At 36.9% G+C, this 19,687-nt stretch overlaps 1 protein-coding gene across 1 annotated transcript; it reads left to right on the top strand.

Moving 5' to 3' along the window:
* Positions 1 to 9,834: 9,834 nt before the first annotated feature.
* On the top strand, positions 9,835 to 12,140 carry LOC147864439 (uncharacterized). The gene is made up of 2 exons (XM_087320263.1): positions 9,835 to 11,085; positions 11,346 to 12,140. Exon 1 carries the CDS (start codon positions 10,079 to 10,081, stop codon positions 11,072 to 11,074), a length of 996 nt encoding a protein of 331 aa, XP_087176389.1. The 5' UTR covers positions 9,835 to 10,078; the 3' UTR covers positions 11,075 to 11,085; positions 11,346 to 12,140.
* The last annotated feature ends 7,547 nt before the right edge of the window (positions 12,141 to 19,687 follow it).

Here is a 19,687-nt window from a genome sequence, read left to right as displayed (position 1 = left end):
TCCACGGCTCATTTCCTGGCAGTAATCCTCGTATTATAAATTTTGCCAATAATGCCTTACATTGCATCAGAGGATCTATCAAACCTAAACCCCCTTGAGAAGTCGGCACTATAATAGTTTTCCAAGCTACCTTTGGTCTAACATTCTTAAAATCAGTAGATCCCCATAAAACATTCCTAATCAACCTCTGTAGCTTTGACAACAAAGATCTGGAGAATAACCAAGAGGATAGAATATACCTCAGATATTAACATATTTGGCTATAATTATTTGTTTTGCTAAATGAGGATGGAAAAACTTAAAGGCCCCATTACAATATTGCTCCAAGAAGTTTAGGGTTCCAATAAGATGTCTGATTTACGGAAATTTGGTCTGATAAGCTTCTACCAAATGTTATCTCTGCCATGTCCATTGGTAAGTGGAGACCGATATCATTAATGGGTGGGTTGTATAAGATATTTGCAAAAGTAGTAGCAAATCAACTTCAAAAGGTGTTATCTTCTATTATCAAGCCAATGCAATAAGGGTTTATTGCAGGAAGGGACATTCTTCATAATATTTTGAATGTCTAATGGCTATGTATTATGCAAAGGAATCAAAACAAGAAATTGTAATGATTGCGTGAATGAGATGAGATACATAGAGAACTTACATGTGGGCTATTGAATGTAGATGATGTGTATGGATAGTGGGTGGATAACTCAGAAATAGATATAACCAAGTATAGGTAAGTTAGAGACATATGTGAAAGTGTAAGATAAATATGAGAAGTCACCCAAATGTAAGTAGACTTCTGGTGGCGAGCTTTTGTACAATCAACATAGGGGTATATAGTAGCTGAGGATGATAGGATAATTTAGGCAAGGACTACCCGATAAGGGGACTAAAGTTGTGTACAGAAGGACATGTTTAACTAATGGAGTATATTCTTTTTTGGAAGAAACAGAAAGAAAGAAATTGTAATGATATAACGAGATGTAGAGAAGTCTTATGATCATTTACATTGGTCCTTTGTTGCCCAACTTATGTCTCATATGGGTTTTGGTGCAAGGATGTCTCATCCCACTTTTATGTTGGGGTTGTATGTTGTGATGTTAAATAGTGAAGTGTGTAGAGTGACCATTATTGTTTGCCATTGTTCCCCATCCGATTCTTGTTTAAATTCATGAGTTGGCATCAACGATTTAAGAAACAATTGATAGTCCATACATTGGATGCTAACTCATTATTGTTCCTCAAAGCTCTACCTATAGCTAAATCCATGGAAGTGTGGAATGTATTTGCCTTGGTGTCAAGATTATATATTTATTTGCAAAAGTATCGAATATCTGATGCACTATAAGAGATTTGGTTTATCTTAGAGGGCATGGTGAAATATTTAATCAAAGAAAGGTTTGCCACCACTTAAGTTACCTAAGTTACCTTATTGGTGTTGATATCTCACCCTTCTCAAAGTTTGAATTGGATATAGGGTACAATCTTGGATAAATTTATATATCGTCCAAAGCTTGGTCATTTGGTACTTATCTCAAAGAGGTACAAGGAATAACGATTACATTGATATGTTGTTTTTTGCCACGTAGCCATGGAAAAAGAAATCACTTGATCATTTGACTCGTTCACTAAAATATACATTCTCGAAGAAATCATCAAGTTGTGGTATGAGTTGGTTTTAGTGGAGTCGTATATGTACCCAAAGCTCTACTAAATTTGGAAGATCATATGGTTGTTTGAAGATTCAATCTCTTAAAAGGTATGTGTATAAGAACTCAACATTGGGCATAATTGTTTTGCCATTTTGTGAAAAAGGTTTGTATGAAACATGGGATAACATTACAACTTCATGATGACTTGTTTGCAATATTGCTTGCTCATTTAAATGTTCAAAAATATATTATGATTCAATATTTTGTGCTCCCTTGGCAACAAAGTTTGAAATTGTTTAATTGGTAACTCCCTATGTATCGAAAAGTTAGTAAATCTTTCTTTAACAAAGGCAATTGTGTCCTCAACTCTACAACATTGGGATGTTAAAGAATGTCTCAAGTCATAGTTTAGTGAATGGAAAATTACGGCCTTCTAGACATTGTGAAGAACGTTTCATACGCCTTTGCAATAGGATTATATTTGGCTATAAATATTGGCATTTTCAATCAATACTAGCAATTCTAATTCCAATGTTGGCAATGTAGGAACAATTGAAAGATTTGTTATTTGATAGTAAAAATTTTATATTTGTGGTGCACATTACTTATGCATACCATAAGTTGGTTAAAGACTAGGCAAGGTTAGTTAAGAATGCCTCAAATACGTGGCACATTGCCAAATTTGTAATATGGTGGTTTTGAGTTTTATATGCAAGGTGATAATCTCATCTTCCATTTCACGTGAAATTGTTTCTTTTTGTAAGCAATGGTGTGTAGGTTGCCTTTGACTATGTCGTTAAAACAAAGACAAAGTTAAGATGGTACATAAATTTTCTATACAATGGTTGATGAAGAAGCCGAACATAGGTTCATTACATGCCTAATTGCTAAAGCCATGTTGGTTGTTATGTCACACTAGGATCGTTTAGTCATGTTTTTAGTGGGTTTCGTTGAGTGTGTTATAGCTCTACCTTCCCATCATATAAGGTTGTGTTTGACAATTTTAGATATTGGGTATATTGTATACTTAGAGCTTGAGAAATAGATTCTTGTTTGATGGACTTTGTAGAGTCGCATAATAAATATGTAAGCTAAAAGGAAAGTTGATTTGGCAAATTTCGTAGCTATGCTCTATGGGCACCTTGTCTTTGTAGGAGTTCGTTTTATGTCATTTGGCATTACAAAATTGTAGAGGGTTTACCTTGCAATAAGTGAGTTTAGATAATAAGGGTTTTTTGTATTGTGCATTTGAGAGAGAGAGAGAGAGAGAGAGAGAGAGAGAGAGAGAGAGAGAGAGAGAGAGAGTTTATTATTGTCGTTGGAGGTAAAGATGATCTACAAGACCAAAATGGGAACAATTTCTCATAATATGCATGGAACTGAATTGTGAGTCTCAATTTTCAAGAATTTTACTACTAAACATTGCAATTGAGAATGCACATTGTGATTGTGGGAGGAACGTGTGTAAGGAGTCAACCACATTGACAACATGATCAAAGGCAAAATGTTGTATTAAAGTTCGTTAGTCAAATTCATGAACTCGCTCAAGGCAAATATGAAAGGTAGACGAGTCTCCTCGATTATTCCCCATAATGGATCTCACACTTAAGAGAATATAAACTAAGTAAATGGAAGAAATGGCGTGGAAATGGCTGATAAAGCAATGGGCTCTAATGTAAATTGGTGAAGGTGGTTTCCTATTTAGAGACAGAGATGGTTTTATAGTTTTGTGTAACATATGTAATATAATGTGTGAAATGTGGGCTTGCACATCTTTCACTCAATGTGATACATTGGCATAACAAAAAAACCTTGTTTACAAAGGAATTTATTGATGTATCATGAAGCAAATATAATTCATCCCATTTTCCAAGCTATTTCTTCATAGCTTGGCACTGATCTAGAACACAAATTTTTACTTGCTTGTGTCATTTGAATCTTTTCGCTTGCTTGCCATGTGATTCTAAGAATCCGATTCTAGAGTGAGGGAGATTTCATTGTTTGAAAGCATATCTAAACTTCCTAATGAGGTGAATAAAATTTATGAAAATTGTTTTATAGAAGACAAAAACTTCCCTTGTTAGAATGACCACTTTAGTGTCTTGGTGGCATGTGACTACTAATTGTGTCCAACAAAGTATGAATTTGGGATTTGCCATCAACTTACAATGGCCACTATCCATTGACTTCCAATGATAAACCAAATAGGTTTCCTCTCAAACAAAAGTTTCCGTAGTGTGATGAAGTCTTTGATGACCTTATGACCAATCTTTGTTTAATGTATGTTTATGCATGGAAGTATTAATGATCATGGCATAATGGACAACCATGTGTTGTGTTTAGCTTTAATACACGATATGGTACTATCGAGGACATCCTAACATCTTATTTGGTATTTATGTCCGTAACCTTATGGACACTACACACCCAAGGAGGTGTTTGAATGCAACTTCATGGTTCATCTTACCAAATACAAGTATGACGCTTTCTTGCTTGTTTAATGAAGCTTTGATAACTAAGTAGAGTCACGTGATTGCTGGTATTTTTGTTGGTTGCGTTAGCATTGTATAATGCAGCATTATTCTCATAAAAGTGTGGATATTACATGTGTCGGCACTTCATATTTGAACATGGAAAAATGTCATGAGATAGATTATCAGTGGGAAAAAGTGTTTTATTGCTTTTCCTACAAAGCATTGAAAGACGGTTGGAATCGTCTGAAACAATAAAGATAAATTGGTTATGTGAGCATGTGCCTTGACATTATCTCAATACTATAAAAACTTGGCATGTGTCATTCATCTAGCCATGTGGTCTGTTACATGTTGAACATACGGAGGGATGCACAATCTAAGATCCGAAATGGGGCAAAAAAAAGGCATCAAAACATTAGAGAGAGAGATAAGAGACAGAGAGATTTCTTCCATATAGCTAACACATAGTGTCTCTTTTACCTTTCCACAAATGAAACAAACATAAGATATTGAGAGAAAGGGGGAGATGATTCACATTTATGTTTTTTTCTTAAAAACAACGCAACTTTTTGTGTGTGTGTGTGTGTGTGTGTGTTTTCTTCGATATTTATCTCTCCGATGTTTCCTCCTCCTACACTGAAAAAGAAGACAAACCAACCATCCATGCCATCTTTACGGCTTTTTTTTCATTTTACTTTCTCGAACTCTTCACACAACTCTTTCCTCCTTTCCTCATAAACAATGTGCCCTCTTGTCCTCCCAATAATTGCATAATCAACTAAATTTATACAAGTTTTAGGGTTAATTTGTATCTTTGTATCATGATTCTCTAGGAGTTTTAAACACTCCCGTGTCATATATTTTGATATCTCTAAAACATTCAACGATAGTTCTTGTATTACGCCCAAAATGAAGGCTATTAAGTCAACTTTGTGCTCATTAAGATTTGTTTAGGTTTATTTTTATGACAAGATCGTGCTCTTTGGGATACTTCATTAATTAGAAGATTTTATAAAGTTTGAAAGGCTAATTTAGCTTATCTCAGTGCCATAATAATGGATTCTAGTCCTATTTCACTTCACATGAGCCTAGTTTAACCGCCCACATGTGAAATATAGAATGCTATCATGTTCAATTGCTTGTCTTGGATTACCTAGTTTTTGCTATGAATGAGTAAAGCTTAGGTAGGGCAAATCCAAAAAGGAATATCTCCTTGGATGGATAAATCATAATGCAAGGATTGTACCCTTTTACACATCTACCTTGAGCATTGACAAAAATCATACGAATTCAAAATTTTAGCATTGATAAAAGTATTGGATGTTATACCTCTTCTTGTTGATAATGACATGTAGTTCCATTGAAACAACATAATTGTCATCCTCAAGTATAATCATTTGCATACATGTAGAAGTAGCATTTCTAATTGCCTTCGGCCTTTTATTCACAAGGATGTCATCACATTTTATAATCAAGTAGATTTTCCCTTTGACCTTCGAGTAAGAGGGCCAACATAAGATATCCGACGAAGGGAGCAAACACGAAATATTCATTGTTCGATTTTTTTATTGAAGAGCAAAGCATGTTTTGTATTTTAACAGGTAATTTGATACAATATCAATCAGGTGTCGAAAGCACGATTGTATTATTATTACTATTAGTATAAATAATTTGTTTTAGACCCTTTAAAATTTAAAGAACTTGGGTATATAATTTCCCATCTAAGTTTCAACGGTTTCCATCTAAACTATCTCCACTTTAAAAGCATTTTCAGTAAGTGCTCTATGTCTGGTAATGCACCAAGGAGACAAAGTTTACAACTAGGTCCCCCCCTCTCTCCCCACTTTGCAAGCACAACACTTGTCACAAGTCAATATGGCGTATACGATAGGATGCCCACTTTTGTCTTGGTAAGCATATATCTGATTAGACTCACAAAAATGAGGAACCTTGAGTGACAACCTACTTGTACATTAAAGTGTAAAGTCTAATAACACAGAAAACGGGTAAGGCTTTCCAATTAGGTGTGCCTACCTTCTCCCATAGTCTGTGTGCTATTTATTTGTGGCCACCAATTTTGGTTGCTTTTCTTTAGAGAGGGAATGCCATCAACTAGCCAAACCACAAAATACACTCCCCTCCCCATGTGGCAATCCATGCAAATGAAAATGAGGTTTCAAGCATTTACATAAACTCCATTATAGTCCTTTTTTGCAAGCATTCTCGAAGGCCAACAATGCACCACATGGATAATAGAAGATAACTATGTATGTATTGCTCCTTCCCTAGATTATATGCTCCTTTGGCAATACTTTGTACTGTGAAGGTGACCCCACACAATTCTTTCACTCTTTACAAAGTTGTGTAATCAAACAAGACGACTAGAAAACCACAAAAAGTGAAGGTGTCTAGAATACAAAATGACGTAAGTTTATAAACATACCGTAATAAAAGCAATATGGTTATAACTTATGAATATATTGAGTGTTACAATTTGATAATGCACCAAAGAGGCAAGATTTGGTAACTTTTGCCAATCCATGACCCCTTCCATGTGCTAGGATGTATGGGTGGGTGTTTGTCGATGTATATGGTGTTCCTAAAAAGAAAGGTGTTGTTGAACAATCAAACCTTGAACATTGATTCACCAACAATCACGATCTACACAGTTGAAACCAAGGTTTTGAGAAATTTCGGAATGTATGTTTGCATGTACCATGAATGTAACTTCCATTTGTAATGCACATAACATGCAAGAACTTGCAACTTGAGTGTGTTTTACACATTCCTAGTCTATGTTAAGTACCCTTATTTTGGTCATAAGAAGGAGTTTCTTTTCTTTCTCTCTTGAGATGGTGTGCCATCGATCAAATGAATCACAAAAATTGGCAATTCCATTGAAACATTTCCATTTTACCAAGATTGTAAGTCTAGTAATGCATGAAGTTAGCGTTAAAAGTGGTCCTAACTCCTTACAAATCTATTGGCACCAACATTGGGATTTTAAAGTTTGCCGATTGTATTGGTGGTGCAATAGAATTTTGTCTTGCATGTCCATTAACATTGCACACAATTTTTTATCAATTGTTTAAAATTCGCTAGATGCAAAATATTTTCCTATAAACAAGCATCCCTATTATATGTTTGTGTATTGATTGGTACACTTGATTGGACATCTACTAAAAATGCTCGGGCCACAAATTCACTCCTTTAGCTCAACATTAAGAGTTTCTCCATCGCAATCCTTAATAATGATTCCATGCACTTTGAATCATGAGTTCGATTCGTGATATAAAGTAAACGGATGAACGCATACTAAAGCTCATTCTCGATTCTTTCCGATGCGCATAACTAGAGGTTGTCACATATCATGTTTCTAGTTTTAGGAAACATATTATATTCTCGCTTCATAAGTGGCCTTTAAAGTTTACTTATTCAATTCTCTCTTTAGATTTGTAAAGACCCACAAGCGTTAAACTTTACGTTTAATCTCGAAAGGAGGGGGGGGGGAGCCAAGGGGCTAGCTAGCCTTTAGATATTATATATAAATTTGTTAACTATGATATTGTATATACTTTAGACTATGTATTTATATTGATTACGTGTATATATATGTATCTGTAGTCGGTGCGTGTGAGTGTGCACGCTTGCACATGCGTTGTTGGATAGGCATGTCGTAAAGATTCTATCTAGTGTATTAGTCTAATGACACTATCCTCCATGTCTCATTGATTACTCATATTTTCCTTTCTCATTCCCTTGTAGTGTCAATGGTCATTTCCGGAGGTGTGGACAACCATCCATTTTCCGAAGCATACTATATAACCCGCCCGTTTCATAGATAACCTTAGTATACTCCTAGTTACTACTCAATTGAAGATATAGACACGAGCTTAACAAATCGATCACCCTTGTATGGTGACCCCAATTATTACTATTCAATTGCAGATAAACAGATAGACGCAAACGTGAGCGAGTGACCACGAGGGAGCTTTTCCATGTCGATGATACCCATTTTCGAAGCCCATGTTGCAATGGGATCGGGTTCATGGCTTTTAATCTATGATGAATGCATAGGATTAAGAGCACGCAGACGCAGATGTAGGCAAGCAAGCAAGTAGGTTGCCGAAGACCCCCGAGAGTCACTCTGTGTATCGTCATTGTGCTTCTCTTTCGGGCACACAACCCAAAATCATCAGAAATGCCCAATTCGACACACACACACACACACACACACACACATAGAGACACTGTAAAATTGTAGATAAACTTGGGTTATCGCCACACTTAGCTAGCCAAAGCACACATACTATCTGCAAGATTGCAAGACAACTTTAGCTATTTTTTGTTTGTAGCACACATACTTTTGCAATTTGTAGATAACTTAGGGCTATCACACCACACTTTAGCTTAGCTTAGCTTAGCTAGCCAGCACCCACCACATAACTCTTGCAAATTGTAGATAACTTTGGTGCCTGGGTTATAACCACACTTTGCTAGGGTTACCACCAGACTTAGCTAGGGTTATCACCACATTTAGCTAGGGTTATAACCACACTTAGCTAGGGTTATCACCACACTTAGGTAGCCATGGCCAACATATAGACTCTCTCTCTCTCTCTCTCACAGAGATCACCATAGATAAGCACACATTCTCTCTCTTCTCTCTCTCTCTCTCTGTGTGTCCATCTCCCCTTCCTTGTGTGTCAATAAAGTAGCCATCTCTGCATTTCTTTTTTTAGGGTTTTCCCCCACACATAGAGAGTCCACCCAAATTTAGTAAACAAAAAAGAGAGAAGAGAAGAAAAAAAGACCTCTCCCCACCCCCTTCTTTAAGGCTTTTCTTTCTTTTCTTTCTTCCTCTACTCTCTCTCTCTCTCAATTTCCTGGTTTTTTTAAAGCTTTCTTCTTGGGCTCTTCACAGAAAGCTCATTCCCCACTTCCTCTGTCTCTGCCTCTGCCTCTGCCTCTCTCTCTCAGAGATTATGATTCTGCTCCCACTCATCTTCTCACCATTGTCTTAATCTCTATGAATTTATGTATATATCTCAAAACCCCCTCCTCCATTCCTCACTTTCTCTTCTCTGCATTTAGGGTTTCTGCTTATCCCTCACCATAGCATCAATATTTCTAGCCCATCTCTCATCTTATCAAATCAATCAAATCTCTCTTGAAAACACTTCCAATTCTGTCTCTGTTTCTTCTTTTAGAAGTGTGCTCTTGTATACCCCCCATCCTTATTTCTTTCTCCCCATCTTCCTTTGGTTCTGATCCCCTACCAGATTTAGAGTTCCCTGCATTACACAAACTCGCGTTCTCTCACCTCCCCAAAACTTCCTCTCTCTCTCTTTTTTTTAGGGTTTTTATCATGGGAATCCCCCATTTTCTTCTCTTTTTCATAAATTTAGGGTTGCTTTGATTTCTAATTGTTTTTTTTTTTACAAGACTTTTTAGCCTTTCTGCATAATTCAGTTTTGGCAAAGATTAGGGTTTTCATTTATTTATTTATTTATTGCAGGAAACAATATGTCTTTTCTTTTTTTGTTTTAGAAATTAAGAGTTTCTGAAAGGGACCCAATTTCTGGTTTTTGCAAGGGTTAGGGTTTTGGAAGCTGAACCCATTTCTCTTCTTAAAACAATTTCTTGTCTCAACATTTAGGGTTTTCTAGATTCCGCCCATTTCTCTGATTCCCCAAAAAACACCAGGGTTTCCAAATACAACCTATATTCATCTTCTCGAAAGAACTAGGGTTCTGGAAGTGAACCGATTTCTCCTGCTGCAAAAATTTAGGGCTCTGAAGGAGACTCAAATATCTTTTTCTTCCTAAAATTTAGGGTGTCTGCAGATCCATTTCTGTGCTCCATTGCGTTTTTTTTTCTCTATATAAGGGGGAGAAAGAAGGAAGCAAAGAATCAGAGAATCAGAGAAACAGAGAAGAAGGAAGTGGAGGGAGAGATATGTTGGACCTTCCATTTGTCTGTTTCAGTGAATATGGAGTGCAAGTAGCAGACTCTTTGGCCTGTGGATCATCTCCGAGAGCCATAGAGAATGTGGTCACTTGTCTATATCGCCTCAGATTAGGAGCCATGGCTACATCTTCCCTGGTCACCGTCACATGGTGCAAAACCTTAATTGGTCTCTCAATTTCTCTCCACACAGAAGCTAATCTTGGAGAAGAGAAAGACGAAGATGGAAGCAGATCGAGACCTTCTTCTTTATCCGCTACCACTACCACAACACCAACAGTTTCTTCCCCTTCTGCTCCTCTGAAGCCATGGCTACTCCGGAAGAAAACAGGTAACAAAATCTTAGAGCTAAATGGTTTCAGCTCTCCACTGAATGTGATTTGGGACCTGTCCAATGCAAAATATTCGCCTTCTGGGCCTGAACCCACAGAAGGATTCTTCTTTGCCATCGTTTTTGAGCATGAGGTTGTGCTGTTATTAGGAGATATGGTATCAGAAGCTCTGGCCTTAGCTCAGAGCAAGGCCATATCTACAGAAACATGTATAGTTTCTAGAAGAGAGCACATATTCGGGAAGAAAGTTTACTCTACCAGAGCTCAGTTTGTGGAGAATGGAAGAACACATGACATACTGATCGAATGTAGTTCGAGAGGGAGAGAACCGAAGCTGTGTGTGAGGGTAGACAAGCAAATTGTGGTTATTGTGAAGAGGCTAATGTGGAAATTTAGAGGAAATCAGACCATTTTAGTGGATGGGCTGCCTGTAGAGCTGTTTTGGGATGTCCATAACTGGCTGTTTAGCCCATCTGATGGGCATGCAGTCTTTATGTTTCAAACAAGTATGGCTCCAGACAAGTCTTGGTCTAGCTTGGCTTCTACATCCTCTCTCTTTCAATGGAATCATGTCTCTTCCTCTTCTTCCATTAAAGAAGAATGCATAGAAAGCTCTGGATTCTCCCTCTTGCTTTATGCTTGGAAAAGCCAGTAAGAAATAATGAAGTAAGTACTTAGCCTTACTCACTCTCTCTCTCTCTCTCTCTCTCTCTATTTCTCGTCTATTTCTCTTCTATTTATCTATCTATAAACATCTACAAAACATGTACACAATTTATTTCCCCTAATTTGTCTCCCCTTATACTCATGGATGGGAACTATGATGTCAACTGAGTCTTGTTAAGCAAGACAAGAACAAAAGTAGTCTTGTTCCATGCGTCAAACATGATGGAAAAATGGATGTTGGTCATGTTAATCCTTTCCAGGAGTATGCAAGGATGATGAAGGATGAACTCAGAGCCATGTTAATCCTTCCAAAGCCCATCTTTCCCTATGCAAAAAGGATGCACATGGACAGCAGTCATGCCCATTCGTCTGTAACTGTCGTTCCCTATACAAAGGATGATTGTGATGGGACAATGCATTATTATGTTTCCCAACCCAAAAAGAGGATGGACAATGTCTTTGACTTACACACAGTTATCTTAGATTCTTCTCTTTGATGCCAATTTATACTAATCTTTGAGGAGCAATCTGGAGGTTGTATCTATACTAATCCTCTGAAGAGGATTTTGGAGGTCCTAGCATAGTTGGGCAAATTTCCTCAAGTTCGTTGTTGATGCATCTGAAGCGAGAATAACGGATTCAGACGAGGAATTTTGTTTGTTTCAAGCAACTGGCTATAGAAAAATAAAGCAAATAATGGTTTTTGATGTAATGAGAGTAGAGTAGAGTAGAGTAGATCTATCTTAAGGAAGGAGATTGTTGATCATTCATATCCTTATGAGAGAAAAGATATTGTAAAGCATAAGAAGAAAGAGGATAATGATCAAGGTTCTCCTCCAAGATGGATTGATGGGTCACCTTTCCTTTTAAAATTATGTCCAAAAGAGTGTGCTTTGAAAGCACTCAAAGAATGGCCTTGTGGGCAAATTGTTAAGTATTTGCCTCTTGCCCTTTGTATACAGTTTTTTTTAACCTTCTTTGCATTATACATGAGCTTTTTAATAAAGTAATACCACATTTTGTAACCTCTAAATTGAAAACTCTCATTAATTTCATGGTTTTTGTTCAATGTTGTATAAAACTTTTGAGTAGTTTTATGTACCTTATTAGCTCTAAATCAGAATCTATGCAAAAGAGTCTTATATTAAAGGTGGTGTGGAACATCTCCAAATTGTGTGTGCATTGATTAGCTTCTGCCTGTGAGCATTTGTATGGTAATGTTAAGATTTAATTGGATTTGAAAATATTTCTCAATGGTGAATGATTCTAATTACAGAATAGTAAATATGTCGGGCGAGGTACTAATGCTTGAACTATGCATGTGATAACTGTGAAGTTTCATGCAGGCTTTCCCTATTAAATAACCTTTTTTATTGAGAATATATTCCTCTAGTGTTAAGTGGTAGTATGCATATCATGAAAAGATTGAATGCTCGAGTAAGAGTGGATATTATGGTGTAACAATATGTAGGCTGATTGCAAGGGGAAATGCAGATCTGAAAATGAAATTTCTAAAAGCATCCAATCTTTTCACTATTTCCATGTACTCTCATTATTGCTCATTATTTCCACTGGTATAACGTGGCATGCTCATCATGCAAGTTTTTATAACCTAATGTCATTATCTTTAATGCGAAATAATGTATGGTTTGAATCCTGGTTTCTCTATTCTCGAGTACATCCTTAATCATTGGACAAAAAGAAGACTCGAATCGAATCTGTGTATCTTCTTTTCTCATTTCTAAATTGTTCACAGAATCATTACACTTTTGGTGCACAGAGGATCGGGGGACTTAAAACGTTTCCGCAAAGAGGCTTAAGATCCCGTTCTTTGTACACAGTGCTTTTGCTTACCATGCTTCTGGTCAGCTTTTACTTGCTTTTTGCTTGGGTTTTAATACTAGGAAAGTGCTCTTTTCTTTTGGGTAGGTACTTTGATTCTACAAGGAAGAGACCTGAATTGAATAGCCCATTTCAAAATTCTGCTCTCTTATCATTTCATAGATTCTTTCATTTGCGGACTGTTATTAGATTGAAACTGAAATAAAGTGAATCCAATTGAATCGTATTGAATATGGATTTGGGGTTCAGATGAGATATAGCTCAATCTCCATATCTTCTTCATTTTGGAGTACAGCGATTTTAATACCCTGTTTTTTTACGTTGGCTGGGCATTTTCATGTCCATGTTTGTGTTTTTTTTTTAAAACATTGAAGCACAATTCTTTCATCATTCTCTCATGTGGGTTTAGATGTTAAAATTGGGCCATTTGGGGGAGAAAAACTTTGTAAAGAGAGGATTAAGCTGTTGTTTTTCCATGTATTTGTACCTCTTTAGGTAAGGTACCCGAAAAAAGCATTGTATAGAGGGACCAAGTAGTATGCTTTTTTTCTTGTGGTTGCCAGCTCAAGAGTGGAGATAATACCACATCAGAAGCCTGGGAAATGCATTCAGGTTTTGCTTTTGATTTTTTCATGGATTCTAAGCAAGATGCTTTTTATTTTGTTTCGTGGAATGTTTTCTTTTCTCTTCGAGGTTTGCTTTTTGCTTTTGCTTTTGCTTTTTCTTGTTTAATGCTTCTTTCGGATAATTCTTTGATTGTTCCGAGTAAAAGAAAGGAAGGTGGGTATATAATCTCATCTTTTAAGAGGGCCCTAAGGGCCAATGCGACCAAGCGAGAGGGATTACATCTTAAGATATTATATTGCCTTTGAGTGAAGAGAGAACCCTCTATTGAATCGTGTCTTGCTTTTTTGCGCTGAATTTTTAGATACAGATCTCTATATGCCTTCGATCCCCACAAAAAGCTTTTTTGCTTTTGCAAAAGAAGACTTCGCTTTCGTTCAACCTTCACTTCATTATTTTTCATTTGCTTTCGTGTTGCCCTTTTAACATTCATTATACGTTGCTTTTTTGCGTTCTCTTATTAATTAATTAGAAAGAGATCCATTGAGAAGCACAAGAAGAAAGAGATCAAAAGAGACACACAAGATCCGAAAGTTTTTAGATGATATGCATGTGTTTTTTTTGGGTCTTTCGAGAGCAAAGAGACGAGAAGACGTAAGCTATCCATGTGCTTGTTCCTTTATCGAGTTCTTACGAGGAATCAGTCCTACGACGAACTCCCTAACATCTCTTTTGAAAAGGAAAACCACATCAATTAGAGCAACAAATGCGCTTCTTTAATGCACCTAGATGATGGCTCAACAATATTCAAAATGCCCCCACCCCCATCTCCCTAATCGATTGTTGCACACTAGACAATACGCCGTGCAGACAAGTGAGTTAATGCTAACGCTCTCTACACTCTGGTTCTCTCGTTTGGGGGCACTCATTAAAACAATCACACTATAGTAAGATGTTGAAAATCACATGTTTTCTTTTCATTAGGCAAGAAATGTTTTGCGTCAATGTCAAGGTTTGACGCCTATTGTGGACGAGAGAGAGAGAGAGAGAGAGAGAGAGAGAGTAGGGATCAAATATGTGTCCATAGAGTCAATTTAAATGTAAGAACTATCTCGATAACTACAATGCTTAATCAATGCACCATGATTTGACACCATGATGGATAAAGAGTTGAGTTTTGTCCATAAATCCGTTAGGTTGTTACATTGATATGATATTGCAATTTCGGAAAATAAAGTCGATTCTTGTGAGGATCTCAAGCTCGGAACATGAGAGAGAAATAGAGCGAGAGAGAGAGAGAGAGAGAGAGAGAGACAAGGAATATGATCGAGATAGCATTTTTGTCTTTCCTAGCTTTATGGTGAACTTTGGGGGACAATAAGTTTTTCCTTTTTATAAAATGACCTTTTTGTGCCTTTTTGGGCCTGCCTATTTTTTATTTGCCTTTTTTCGAAAACGAAAGACGTCACTGAACGAAACTCACCAAATGTATTTCCCCAATATCACCAATGGGACCAAAAAACAATACAAAGTTGCTTATATCCCTTACTATAGTAGAGTGGCCCCAATTTTGTTAGCTTGTCCCTATATTGTGAGGTGTCTTGGTTTGCATTGATTAAACCTAGGATTTTGTTCGTTTTCAAACTCTCCATCAATCGATTCATGACAAATTGTTTCCAAATCATGTTGGGAGTATTTTGCCATCTCCTATGGAAGAATATGCTCCCTAGTTCATGATCCCCCCAAGTCCGTCACTAGAATACCCCTACATCGTTGGGTTTTTACACAAATAACCCTCTATAGTTCAAAACTCATTGGTATTTCGGAAAACTTAGGGCTATTTTTGTAAATACACAAGACATTACAAGTATCCTCATTTTCTTTCCTCATAAAGCATTCTTTTACATATTTGTCGATTGATTAACATATCTTCTACTACCATGGATATCCTTTGGTCAATGCGTAAACATGATGTTCACTATGTCATTATTGCAGTCTTGCCGTTCCTTTTCAAGTGTGTTCCTAGAGGAACTATCAACCGCTAAATTATAAATCTATAAAGTTTCCAGCATAACAATCATCATTACTGTCATCTCTCGAATTCCTCATAAAAGTTGTAGTCACTCCCATCGGTTTTAGTGTCCAAATTTGACCAGCCTCGTTATATTTCTATTCAAGGGCATTTTTTTGTTTGTCTTTCCCATGCATTCGATAAAGCTTCAAACTTCCATATTTCATTTACAAACGTTATGTATGTCGAATGTTCTTAAATTTTCATTTTGTGGTAGACTAATGGTTAGGATGCACTCAATGAATGATTATATTATTAATAACTTGACGAGCATTAGGAACATAAAATGTAGAGCTTCGCAAAAAAAACATTCCAATTGACTAGCAAGTATTTCTCATATTTTCAGTGCATCAGATTTTGTAGAAAAGGCTAAGTGTAAGCATAGGAGTAAATTATGTTGTGAAAGTTTGTAGAAATTGAAGTGCGTTACAAGTTAGTGCGCTCAAATTTATTAAGTGTTCCCAAATTCAAGTGTATTATAAACTCTTATATATGAACACACACTCCTATAAAAATATTGACATCCACTCCATGTATCAGTGCATGTGTTTTGACATGCAAATTTTGCATATCTTACTACTCCGTACTCGGATATTTTGAGCTGAAAAACTCATTGCGATCCTTGAATGATTGCTAAACTCATAGTAACAGAAGGCTCACCAAAAATATATTTTTGAAGGTATATAAAGAAAAAAATATTGTATTACTTCGAATGGTTCATAATGCTAGTTCTTTTGCAATGTAGATGAAATTTTAACTTTGTTACATGGAGTGGCTTGGTCAGAAAATAGTTAAGATAGGAGTAGTATTAGATCACGAAAAAGAGCTTCGAGAGAAGGTGCAATATCCAAACAAATGATGGTCATGTCACCTTTAGTCATTTTTGGTATTGCTTGCTCTCTTGATTCACAATCCCGAGCTCAATCTAAATTTCGATAACACTTCTATCTTGTGAAAAATACTTTGATCCCTAACAATGAGCTATTTTGTCCCTTTTATAGGCTTCTTGAGCTCCTCTTGCAAATAAAATGTCAATAATTATGTCCATCCATTCAAGTTGCTTCCACTTGACCCACTAACTTTCACACTTGCTATTGCAAGTTTCAAATACTTGCCCTTTTTATCCAGAGAGTAATGTTTGGCCAATTGAGCTATATCTTTTTGTTGTTTTGACTCATCCTATCATGTCTTTCTAGTCATGCATTCATCCTAACCTTCCAGCCTTTCATAAAACTAGAGTTGATGATTTTCTTCCCTTCAGCACACCACATGATAACAATTTGGTATCTGATGTTTAAAACGTCACTCAAATAATTGATTATGACATTGTACTACTCGACTAATAGCCTCCATGGGTGATTTTGGATCTTCATTGAAAGTCAGTAGTAAATCCTTGACATTACTGCATAGCTCGTGATGGAATTGATGCATTAATGGTTCTTCATCCCAACAAATATCAAATGCAAGGAGACAAAAATCTATTGCATAAGTTGAGGCAACACGATCTCCTTGTCTCAACGAATTTTGTTGATTGATGTTTTAACACTATATGTATTTCCAAAACTTGCTTCGAATTCCTTGATGAATCATGAAACCACAAAAATTGTCTTACAAGAGAGCTCTTTTCTAATCATGGCGCAAACCATGAAAATGGTGGGCTTGTTATTAGTGTTCCTTGATATCTCTTGGGAGGCATGTGCATCACAAGGTGCATCTAGTTTATAAATCCTCAAAATTGTGAGCAAGTACCATCAAACTTTCTTGGTAGGTTGATATTTGGCTCCTTTTGGGAGATTTGGAAACTCAAGTCTTGTTGACACAAAGAAACTAGATTTGCTTCATGTTGGAGAGCACAATTTCATATCTCTTCATATTATTATGCTCTTACCATGCTTAGTTCTTGCTCGAATGCCACAATTTTGGTTGATAAGAAATTGACTTCAAAGTGAACATGTATTTAAAATCTTGCTTCGTGAATGAGCATCATTGTGATGACAAATGTTGAAAAACTCCTGGAAAATGAAGAGGTTATTCTAGTTCAAGTGGGCAAAGTTATAACCAAGAACAAGAACTTCCATAATTAATTATATAGCATGGTTGGAATCGAGCATGTTCCTCACCTCTCATCCATTGATGGTGATCATGTATTAGATTGTGCAAGGTGGTGACATTTCGTAATGCTATATATTTAGCCAAACAATTCTCTATAAAACATTATAAAAATATTAGTTTGTGCAAGTAGTTTTGACCGTTGGGTTCCCTATCCCGTGACCTTAGTCTTTTATCATCTCATTTGTATGGGTCTAATAGAAGTCTCTATCATCACTCTAGTCTATTCATAATGAACAAAAATTTAGGTATTTCTACTCCAAATTCATATAAGTTATCTAGCTTTTCCCTAAACGGTTCCATTATGTGTGCCTTGATTCTAATAACATTGTTGGCAATTCGTAGGCCTATGTTTATACTTTCCTATTTGACATACAAATTCTCATAGGGGTTTTCACTTTAGTAATATAATGTGCCGCTAAAAGCAAAAAGTACTAGAAAAGAGTACCCCTTTGGAGTTGTAGCTTAGTCTTTTTTCACATAAAAGAGCATAGTTGAAGATTTCAATTCATCATTTGTGCACTCAAAACTTTCTGTTGTTTTTTATTTTTTTCCAAAAACAAAACTCCTTGCATTAGTTAAAAAAATTTACAATTGTTAATGTTATATACAAACCATAGAAGGGTCTCTCGATAGCTCCATCTTATGCGGAGGCCCACTGATTCAAGAAAGGGAGAGAATGACCATTGTTGGACGAAGGCTAATCACTATCTTTCAGCTCTGTCGGATCCACCTGTGATGCCATCATATTGGTTGTTTAACCTATCTACAACTTCATATCTCCTGCAATAACGTCACCTAGTTGTGTCGTTTCCGTGAGTTGTACATAAGCACTTATATGAATCAATGGAGTTTTGCCTCCCATCAATGTCGTTAGCCTACTAGCTTACTTAGCTTTACACAATTAATGCTAATCTCTCTCCTACCCTCTCTCGCATAACCTCTTGGTGGCGAGCGAACATGTGGCGAACTGGGGAGAGGTAGTTGTCACATACCTCCGAGCTACTAGCTTACTTAGCTTTATACGATTAATGTTAATCTCTCTTACCCTCTCTCGCATTACTCTCTCGTACATGTGAGCAAAGAAGTGAAAAATAAAGACAATGTCTTGTTATTAATATTGTTAAGTAGATGGCTCGTGATACGAAGACCAATTCCAAGATTTTCCAAGAGAAGAAGTCCTCTCTCACTTGATAGATTTTGAGGGCGAACAAATCCCAGTCTACGTACTACGAGGAGAACAAAGGGGACCTCCAACAAGGTAACCTAGTGACCAGGAAGAAAGGAGTTAAAGCCCTAGAACACACTCTTCTCACACCGGGCTCGATTGCTACGACCATTTGTGCCTCACCCCCAAGTGGCATGCTAACAGCCTCTAGCACACGCACACGCTTGTGCCTTGGTATTATTCATCTTGTACCCAGAATACATGGTCTAAACCATGCCTGAGTGATAGTGACTTGTTTGACGAACACCTTCCCATTCAATTGCACACCACCATCACGCCCAATCTCAACATTGCCGACCTGGTTTGTTTTGCCTATCCGGATGACATCACCAAGCAAGTCATTGAGGAACTATGGTCCAACAACTACATCACCTCGCATGTGAGTTCACTTGAGCCATCATGGAGAGTGAAGATGGTATGATCCTGCCACTAGGCTTCTATGGTTAGTACACGCATGGCAAGCAAGTTGCGGCAACGCTTCTATACGACAAAGTAAAGCAAGAGAGATTAATATTAATTGCATAGAACTATGTAAGCTACTAGCTCTGAGGTATTTGACAACTACCCCCGCTTTGTTCGCCACCAAAAGGGTAATGCCGGCTTGGATCCTAGGCCAATGACATCGACGAGATGTAGAATTCCATCGATCTATAGTAGTGCTTCCTTGTAACATGCAGAAACAACACAACTATTTGGCACTACTATTAGGGATAAGACTGACTCTTGAAGCTATTGACGAGCTGTGTAAGCTCATGAGGCAAGCTACTTAGTGTGAAAGAGATTAAGAG

The sequence above is a fragment of the Azolla caroliniana genome, unplaced genomic scaffold (genome assembly GCF_043228905.1).
Source record: "Azolla caroliniana isolate FFs.n. ecotype wild unplaced genomic scaffold, voAzoCaro1.0.p SCAF_5, whole genome shotgun sequence".
Taxonomy (NCBI): domain Eukaryota; kingdom Viridiplantae; phylum Streptophyta; class Polypodiopsida; order Salviniales; family Salviniaceae; genus Azolla; species Azolla caroliniana.
Note: the sequence above shows the minus strand (reverse complement) of the source record. Positions and strands in the feature narration are given on the sequence as shown.

Coding starts and splice junctions, on each gene's coding strand:
- LOC147864439 (XM_087320263.1), top strand. CDS start 10,079: ATGTTGGACCTTCCATTTGTCTGTTTCAGTGAATATGGAGTGCAAGTA.